This window comes from Cynara cardunculus, assembly GCF_001531365.2.
Source record: "Cynara cardunculus var. scolymus isolate 2C chromosome LG 12, CcrdV1, whole genome shotgun sequence".
Lineage (NCBI taxonomy): Eukaryota > Viridiplantae > Streptophyta > Magnoliopsida > Asterales > Asteraceae > Cynara > Cynara cardunculus.
The window spans coordinates 4,413,831-4,424,060 of record NC_037539.1 but is presented as its reverse complement, the minus strand read 5'-3'; the positions used below and the strand labels follow the sequence as shown (position 1 = coordinate 4,424,060).

General features: G+C 32.1%; 1 protein-coding gene across 2 annotated transcripts; it reads left to right on the top strand.

Moving 5' to 3' along the window:
* Nucleotides 1-4,605: 4,605 nt before the first annotated feature.
* Nucleotides 4,606-9,972, top strand: LOC112522561 (heat shock protein 90-5, chloroplastic). 2 transcript variants are annotated; one of them, XR_003070213.1, is made up of 20 exons: nt 4,606-4,973; nt 5,578-5,651; nt 5,948-6,073; nt 6,153-6,246; nt 6,349-6,432; nt 6,534-6,677; nt 6,948-7,064; nt 7,227-7,274; nt 7,368-7,445; nt 7,537-7,641; nt 7,722-7,862; nt 7,948-8,040; nt 8,150-8,227; nt 8,316-8,570; nt 8,661-8,763; nt 8,853-9,027; nt 9,107-9,212; nt 9,302-9,391; nt 9,482-9,756; nt 9,859-9,972. XR_003070213.1 is itself a non-coding variant. In XM_025131758.1 (19 exons), the coding sequence occupies exons 1-19, from the start codon at nt 4,695-4,697 to the stop codon at nt 9,689-9,691; spliced, it is 2,400 nt and encodes a 799-aa protein (XP_024987526.1). In that variant the 5' UTR covers nt 4,606-4,694; the 3' UTR covers nt 9,692-9,952. The 2 variants fall into 2 exon arrangements, 1 of the variants encoding a protein (XP_024987526.1); XM_025131758.1 differs by having other exon boundaries at nt 9,482-9,952.
* The last annotated feature ends 258 nt before the right edge of the window (nt 9,973-10,230 follow it).

Below are 10,230 nucleotides of genomic sequence, written 5' to 3'. Positions count from 1 at the left end.
TGCAATAAACAACAAGTTTTTGGACAACACTTACTCTAGACAGAACATCTTATTTCAAACAGAGCTCTTATTCTATACAACACTTACCAAAATTTGTTGGTAAATAACTCATAAATCTTACTACTTTTATAATCTTTATTTTAACCGTTGGATTAATCATAAGCAGTTATTTTATTTTATGTTTTTTTATTAAAAATATTGGGTCAACATATATTATAAGTTTTAAAGGGTCGTAGTTTAAACTTTAAACCATCCCATAAATTAATTATTAAAATATATATAATTGGAAATTGAGCTCGCAGAACTCCATGGACCATCACTATCTATGTCTCACCACTCTACGTTTTAAGTTTTTTTTTTTTCTTTTTCTAGAAAATTTCCATTAAAAATAAACCACTATTCTTAATTTCTTATAAAATATAAAATCATATATATATATATATATATATGATAAAATAGATTTAAATATTCCCTTTTAAGTTGATGCACTCACGGGTCATGATGTATTGATTAATGCAAGTGACTTAACCATACGATTTTTCTAAGTAGCAGTTGAGTTGAGAATCAAGAAATATGATGAAATGCTTGATCTATCTTCATGTTCGATTTTAAACGTATATAATAATTGTGATTACTGAGTTTATCAAGATTAATATCTTACAGTCCTTTTGTCAGAATTAGTTTTTAGATGTATTATATAATCTATACAATATTATTAAGCATTTGACAAAAAACTCTTAAAAACCATTTTTTATGCATAAAACACTGTTTGTTAATGCATGTTACTTAAAACTCAAGATTACAAGTAGATTGTGCGTAAGTACAACTTATTAAAGCTCCATATCTGAATTCGTGTAACTAACTGCAGATAAATATAATCAAATACATGATAAACATCTCATTTTAAATATAAAAAATCTAAAATAAAATTAGGATAATCATTGAGTTCTAAAAGAATACTTAATTATTATCTTTATAAAATGTTATAAAAACCAAAAATAAATTACTTTGTTATTAAAATTAAATTAAATTATAATAAAAAAAATTAAACTAAAGAAATTACACAAAAAATGAGAACTTTTAAATAGTCAATTTGATACTAACATTGATATAAAAAAATTCAAAATTTTATGATATCTTCAAATTTATATTTTATTCAAAAATAAAATCGTTATCGTTTTTGTAAAAACATATAAAATCGTATTATAGCATCGATAGCGACAAAGAATAAAATAAAACATTAAAATCGAGATGTATCTCGCTGCATTACACGAGTACCCTTCTAGTATCCTTAAAAAGAGATAGAAAATCTTGAGGTCATATAACCTTAGAACATCATTGACTTTATATACCTTGTTTGTGTGATCGACTTTTTTTTAAAAAACAAAATGGACTAACGGCCAAAAAATGGTTGGATTGACTTGATGATAAGGTTCTTGGCTTTAATCGGTTTTATTATTAACCATGATTTTATATTTTTAAATAATTTGGTTTGGATAAATATATAGTTAGGATCAGTGTTCTTGTTTTGCTCTCAATCGATTTTCATCACATTTCTATGAGATTTTAAACTAAATCTGTTAAATTGAAAAATGAGTTTTTTTTTTATTAATTTTAAGGGGGGTGTTTGGGATTGTTTATAAAAACAACTTATTTGACTTATTCTAGTGTGACACCGATAATAAGCACTTTTGAGTGTTTGGATAAACAACTTATACCAGTACCAAACTAGTAATAAAGAATTTTTGAAAAAGTTAAACCCTTCTGACTTATAATAAGTTGACAAGTGCTTTTATAGATAAACATAAGTTGTTTCAAATAAGCAATGTCAAACATCTCCTAAATCTCACTTTTAGTATCATAATCGTAAAGATTAAAAACAAAACCACGTTCTTGAAAAATTAATCGATTAACGAGTATCTGGTTAATATTTTTTTATATTCTAAATTCAAATATACAAATGAATGCAATATACAACTTATCATTTCTAAAAATGGAAAGAACAAAATAAGAAAGAAAGCCCAACTTGTTTGGCCCATATTTAAGTTAAACTCTTTTGTTTCTTTCTTTTTTCATAAATTGATGAAGTTAAATTTTAATTTATTTTAGGAAATTGAAAATTTAATAATTGTGTATGAATTTAAAAAATAAACATGTAAAATAGTGTTGTGTTATATATTTGTTAAAATCCTAATTATGTTATAAAATAAACATGTAAAATATCAAGCCATGAAATAAAAAAATCTATATCTTTCTGTATTAAACTGTAATTTTAATATAATAAAAATAATATATGGCTATTTTTAATTACCAATCGTTGTTTTTTAACACATCAAAACTTTTGTTTCTCGTTTCTTCAAAACCTTTCGGCATTTACAGAGTCTCATCCTTTTGTTGCTTCATTTTGGTTGTGTAACATCTCGGATCAACCGTACAAATATTGTCCACTTTGTCTATATCTGATGTGAACAAAACAAAAAATATCTAGTACAGTTGGTATAAGATATTACAGGTTGTATTGTATTTACCAACAAATAACATGTGCTCGCTGAAAAAGGGTAACTTTTTGTTCGTTATGTTTTTCCCAGATTTGACGAATTTGAAACAATTGACGTGAAGGCATTTTTGCCAAGATAAATTTGGATTTTGTCATGGATCTCATTGATTGAATTTGTCATTCTTGATCCACATGCACCGGCCAGGATGATCCTTGGCCTACCCTTAAAATCTAAGATGTCATTTATTTTTTAGGAGGTGCTGAATTTTGAAATTTGAATAAGTAATACTGTTTGTTTTTACATCTGAAATCTGAATTAGTAAAACTATTTATTTTTATTAGTTGATAAATGTCTAAACACATATATTATCTACTCTATCTCAAACAATATTATAATATTTATTTTATTTATTTGATAAATGTTTTTTCCAAGAAAATGTTAAATTGATATATATATATGATAAGTGTGTTAAAAAAAACTACTTTCAATATTAAAATAAATCAAATCATAGCTAGTCATTTCACTCTACTATTTCCCATGCTATCTGCTCCGTCGATCTTCGTCGTTAATCCACCATCCCAGCTTCTCATCCCATCGGTCACTCTACTATTTCTGATCCATCCTATTTAAGTATTTTATCCCATTTTATTTCTTTCGATTTAATAAGAGGACAATCAGATTTCGGTTTTCCACTTATTGAATAAGAGGATGTTAAGATGTTTTCAGCTCTTGTTGGAGAAAAAAACGAACAAGTTGAAGTATTGAATCTCTTATTCGATAAGAGATCATAGCTCGTTAAAAGGTATTTTTGATAAAAACAAACACCATATCATACAAATAAGGACCAAATTTCTTTGCTTTAATAAGGCCCACCTTCTTTATTATAATTTTTTAATAAGATCTGTCCATACAAATCTTACGCTGAGAGAGTTAATAGTTTGTAAAATTGTTTTTTTCCCCTATCGATATAAGTTTTCATGTATTTAGTTATTTATTTATTCAAAAGGCAAAATGCATAAATTCAATAAAAGTTTGTTTTGGGTTTCAACTCGATGTGATAAATAATATTTTTCCTCTAACTTTCAATTTTTTTTTGGTTAATGTTATGAGATTTCTTAGGGATTGTTTGACAGTTGCTAAATAGTTTGATGCAAAATGATTAAGTGATCAAAATGATTAAGAAGCTCTTATGATATAGTACAAAATGAAATTAATTCGTTGGTAATTATTTAGAATGAAATTAGGATGCTGAATGGTTAAGGGAGGCCGAAAATACAAAATTATTTAGAGGATTTTAGAACAATTAAAAGATATATTTTTTTTCTTCCAAACAAGATTCATCTTTTAACAATTTAGAATGCCTCTTAAACAAACAACCTCTTAATCGACGTAATAAAATTTTATAATAAAACAAAATAGACATCTTACTTGTTAAACGAGTACAAAAATAAAATTCTGAAACTTTGTTATATCATTTGAATTTTTTTTGTCATATTTTTTTTGATTAACCTGTATATCCAACCTGCTATGTGAGTCGACTAATCACAGGACGACCACCTGTTTTGCACATAGCTCATAGTCACCGCATTTGAACATCCGTGGCTACAAGAAGATTTTTGTTTCTCCTTTATTTTTTTTTGTTATATTAAATAGGAAGTAAACCAAATTTTATTACATTTTAAAATATGATAATGTTTGAAAACTTCTAAACTTAAAATATATTAATCGAATAGATATAACAATACAATTCACATGCAAAACACATGATTTTATCAATGGATGATCGGGTTTGGTAGCATCTTTTGGCCATAAACTAATTAAAGTTTGTCCTTAATTCCCGGACATAAAAAAATTCTGAAACTTGTACCAGAAAAAAGAACCCAAAATTTGGTTGTTTAACTTATAGATCTCATAATCAAATCTTTCTAATTGTTTAAAAGAAAAAAAATTAAAATTTGATGAATTTCAAGATTCAAGATAATGTAGAGAGGGTGATGAGATGGCAACATCTCGACCTTACAATTCAATAAGGGGAAAACTTCCAAACACAGCCGGCCTCCTTCTAGAATCGTCTTCATCTCCCCTAAAACCCCTCTTCTTCCGCCTCGAGGGTTTTTGCATTCCCCTTCAATCCTTCACAATCTTCCTTCCAACAATCGCCTCACCCAACGAAACTCCTTTTGGGTTTTCAGTATCATGGCTCCTGTCTTGAGCAGAAGTTTGACCCATGCTTCTGTAGCCTCACTCCCTTATTCTCCACTCTTATCTTCAAAGACCAATACCCAGAATCGCCTGTCTTTGAGAAGTGCATTTTTGCATCAAAATGGTCTGAAAACCAACAGCTTTTCTTGCTCTGGGTTGAGGTGGAAAGTGGACAAAAGAGGTAGCAGTGTGGTGGTGAGGTGTGAGGCTTCTGCTGTTGCTGAAAAAGAAGCCCCTGAGGCTTCTGGTGAGAAGCATGAATATCAAGCTGAGGTGGGTTTCTTTCAATTTTGTTGTATTTGGATTTTTGATTATTTTGGTTTGTAATTGGGTTACCAAATTTCATAAATTTTCTAGGGTTATTTATCGATGATGCTTCGATTGATGAATTAGTTTCTCTTGGTACGACAGAAATCCACACTTGTTCCTGTATTGTGGTCGATTGGAGACATCTGCACCTGTTTGTTGACTCATTTTATCTTATCATGTCTCATCTTTATGTTCTTCATTGATGACAGAATTTAACAGTCTAGTGTGTGGTTTAATCTAGTTTGTTGTGATGTTGCAAAGCTTCATAATAGTTTTGATGGTGGAATTCATATGCGTCTTTTCTTATTATATGTTGTTTTAAATGATTAAAAAGGGTCAAATGGTAGCTCCTGTTTATGAGGATGGCCATGGAAATCTTTGTTTGCAGCCATATCCTACATCTTGCAAAACTTAGCAATTGTTCTAAGGATGAATGTTGTTTTTTGCGGATTATTGTAAAAATTGTTATAGAAATGTATTTCCTAATTGAGTTTAGACTTTAAAGATTGTCTTGTTTGTTTGAAAAGTTGTTAGAGTTGGTATTAAAATCTTGAACTGCTGGATGCAGGTTTCTCGGTTGATGAATCTAATTGTTCATAGTTTATACAGCCACAAGGAAATATTCCTCCGGGAGCTTGTGAGGTAAAGACATTTATGCTTATTACAGATATGGATGTGATGAATGTTGATTTCTGATCTTTAGTTACAAACATTCATCTTGTTTCAAGTTTTTAAGAGGGTTTTAATACAAATTCAAATGCATAAACTAAATGGGTATTGTTTATATGTATGTCTGTTTTCAATTTGTATGCTTGATTTTAATGAATTAGTCTGTATTCTCCAAACCAACTCATGTTCACATGCTTCATTTTTTCACTCTGTAATGCAAGTGAGCTTCTTGAAGAAAACATTCATTTATTTTATTTCTTTTGGTCCAGTAATGCAAGTGACGCTCTTGATAAACTGAGATTCTTAAGTGTAACGGACCCCTCCTTGCTTGGAGATGCTGGCGAGCTAGAGATTCGTATCAAACCTGATCCAGAAAAAGGGACCATCACAATTTCGTAAGATAGTTTACTTTTCCTGAAACTCCGCTGCTATAATGGAAGAGGTTTTTGAAGCATTCTTTTCTTATTTTTGTAGAGATACTGGTATTGGAATGACCAAAGAGGAACTAATAGACTGCCTTGGAACTATTGCTCAAAGTGGCACTTCTAAGTTCTTGAATGCTCTTAAGGTACTTGTTTGTTTTTCTTATAAATCATTAATAAGTACATGTATCAGTTCCTGAAAGATCGATGGTTCTGGAATAAAATTTTCTACATTTCTTGTGGTATAGGAGAACAAGGATCTTGGAAATGACAACAGTTTGATTGGTCAATTTGGTGTGGGGTTCTATTCGGCTTTTCTGGTTGCTGAGAAGGTCCTTCATTACATGTTCTCCTTTTAATTCTTTTTGTTAAATTGAAGCTTTTTTATGGATCATCTTGGTGGTTGTTTTAAATTTTTTTACTTTTCTTACAGGTAATTGTGTCCACAAGGAGCCCCAAGTCAGACAAGCAATACATTTGGGAAGCAGCAGCTGATAGTAGCTCGTACGTGATTAGAGAAGAAACTGATCCTGAGAAGCAGCTTCGCCGTGGAACAGAAATAACACTTTATTTGAAGGTATTTTAGATGGGTTTCTTAATTTGAATTTTTTTAGTAGAATGATCTGTAAATCGAACAAGGGGTTGTCTGTGTGCACCAAAGATTCTATTTGTACACAAGCTTTCTGTCACATATCTGCAAAGGAAGCATTCAGTGTCTTGAACCAAATGCTATCTGGTCATCATAGAAATCTTGAAATAGAATATTCCAATTGTTTTATGTTTCTATTTCTATATGTGTTTTAAGATGATGAATTGAAGTTCTTTTTGTTTCTGACTTTCTGTATAGGATGATGACAAATACGAGTTCACTGAGCCAAGCAGGGTTCAGGGTTTGGTGAAAAACTACTCGCAATTTGTTTCATTCCCTATATTCACATGGCAAGAGAAATCAAGGACAGTTGAGGTAACATCATTATTCTCCGGTCTTAATTTTATGGGCCCGACTTACCCATTTTTCATTTTTTTAATTGCATAAAGCAATGTGACCTGAAATCGTATCACATCATATAGATGTGGTGCACAAAAAGTGTTACCTAACTAAATAGGACCTTGACTTTTCTTTCAGGTAGAGGAGGAAGAAGAACCAAAGGAGGGAGAAGAAACACCACCGGAGGTAAGCACAAATGGAATCTTGAATTAGCTTATTGCTTTAGTAGGTTTTATTTCTAAAAACTAATGGCTGTTGGGTGATTCTGCTGATTTCTAGGGTGAGAATAAGAAGAAGAAGACTAAAACCGAAAAATATTGGGATTGGGAACTGGCCAACGAGACAAAACCTATATGGGTAAGTTGAAATACTTCAAAGATTGAATTTCTTAAAGGTTTTCAGCCACTGGTTTGCTTTCAAGTCAGTAATTTATGTGATTTAAATGTAGATGAGGAATCCCAAGGAAGTTGAAAAGGATCAATACAACGAGTTTTACAAGAAGACATTCAACGAGTTTCTAGATCCTATTGCTTGCACACACTTTACCACTGAGGTATTTTCTTTTCTTTTCTATTATCTTATGGATTGCATATGATGAAATCTCTTATGAGTTGCTTGTTACAACTTTTGCAGGGTGAAGTGGAGTTTAGAAGTGTAATCTACATCCCTGGAATGGCACCGATGAACAATGAAGATGTAGTAAATCCCAAAACAAAGAATATACGTCTGTATGTGAAGCGGGTGTTCATTTCAGATGATTTTGACGGTGAGCTGGTAAGTATCTTGCCATTTTTAACACATGAAAACCGTCAAGGGACATAATTGTAGGAAATTACCTAAACTGATTCTTGGTATGCAGTTCCCCAGATACTTGAGCTTCGTAAAGGGTGTGGTGGATTCAAATGATCTTCCTCTCAATGTTTCACGAGAGATTCTTCAAGAAAGTCGAATTGTATGTTAGAAACCCATCTTCACCTGATCAAATGAACTATAATACACGCCCATCTCAATCTTATGATCTGCCAAGATGACATATTTGCCTTTGGTTTTTTGTACTCCAGGTGAGAATAATGCGAAAGAGGCTTGTTAGGAAAACTTTTGACATGATACAAGAACTTGCTGATAGTGAGAACAAGGAGGTTAAGAACGATTCCATGGCACAGTTGTTTTCTATTTTGTTTTGTTTAAGGTGTACTTGTTAACTCAGAATGAACCATTGTATTTCAGGATTACCGAAAATTTTGGGAAAATTTTGGCAAGTTTGTGAAGTTGGGATGCATCGAGGACACTGGAAATCATAAACGAATAACCCCACTGCTGCGTTTTTTCTCATCTAAGAGCGAGGACGAGCTAATAAGCTTAGATGAGTATATTGACAACATGGATGAGAAGCAAAATGCCATCTATTATATTGCAACAGACAGCTTGAAAAGTGCCAAGTCTGCTCCTTTCTTGGAGAAATTGGTGCAGAAGGATATTGAAGTATGCATTCCTGTGAAATTGGATTCTGATTTTGGTGTTTTTTTTCTATTGAATTGTATCTTAACCCACTTGTGGACATCTAATCCGCAGGTACTATATTTAGTCGAGCCTATTGATGAAGTGGCCATTCAGAATCTTCAGACATATAAAGAGAAGAAATTTGTTGATGTGAGCAAGGAAGATCTTGAGCTTGGTAAGTTCGGTAGTGAACCATTTGTGCACCTTTTTTTCTTGAATAGCTCGTTTTTCATCTTCTAATCAAAAGGAAGGTTAATGTTGTAGGTGATACCGATGAGGTTAAAGAGCGAGAAAATAAGCAAGAATATATCCTCCTTTGTGACTGGATGAAGCAACAGCTTGGTGACAAAGTTTCCAAAGTACAAGTTTCAAACCGTTTGAGCTCTTCCCCATGTGTTCTTGTGTCGGGCAAGTTTGGATGGTCTGCTAATATGGAACGGTCAGTGTTACCGTTGTGAATTTGTGCATCTTTTTTATACTTGGATGTTATGCTTGATATGCGCAATTAATTTTTGCAGGTTGATGAGAGCTCAGACTCTTGGAGACACCTCAACCTTGGAATTCATGAGGGGAAGAAGAATAATGGAAGTCAACCCTGACCACCCTATCATCAAGGACTTAAGTGTAAGAACCCTTAATTGGGATACGGTGACGATGTTTATAAATTTGGTTTTACAACAACTAATTGGATATAAATGGTATGAATGTTGCAGGCTGCATGCAAAAACGAACCAGAAAACAACGAGGCTAGGAGAGCTGTGGAACTCTTATATGAAACAGCTTTGATCTCGAGTGGTTTCACTGTAAGCTTCTTCTATCATAAAAAAAGATTATTGTATTCGTGATCTTATGTATGTATGTATTTTGAGTTTGTTATTGGAATGTTTGATTAGCCTGATAGTCCAGCTGAGTTGGGAGGCAAGATTTATGAGATGATGGCGGTTGCCCTTGGCGGAAGATGGGGAAGAGTCGAGGAAGATGAAGCTGCCGCTGCTGCTGATTCAACAACAGAATCAACTTCAGACTCAACATCTGAAGGCACTGAGACAGAAGTGGTGGAGCCATCGGAAGTGAGGGCGGAAACCGATCCCTGGAGTACTTGATTTTAGGCATGCAATTTGTGTTTATGGTGCATCCAATTTCACAGAAAGATGATTAGAGGAGAGTGGTAGAAATTTTGGACCGATTTGTTCTTATTCATAATGACCCTTTTTGGGATTAGCACTGAGAAAGTTATTCGGTTGCGGTAACTTTATTTTTTCAAATGCAGGTATCGAATTCTCGATCATCGGTCTAGGACACTCGATGTGGAAGGTGTAGCGCTCTTCTGTTTATCGAGTGATGTTTTGAAAGATTGATTGAAATATCCAATACACTTGATTACAAAAATCTAGTAAATAATTAATCAACAAGAAAAAGATGTCGACTAAGAAAATCACAAAAGTATCTATTACATGAAAGTATTATATCATTGTTAAATCTTCTCTAATAAAATTAGTGAAACTTTAAAATTGTTAAAATTCATGGCTCCCGAGTATGGTATAGTATAAAAGTAAAAGGGGGAGTTATTATGTAACCTTTTACATTTGTACAACTAATACAAAACAATCTTAACCGTTCATTTAATTTGATGAATATATGT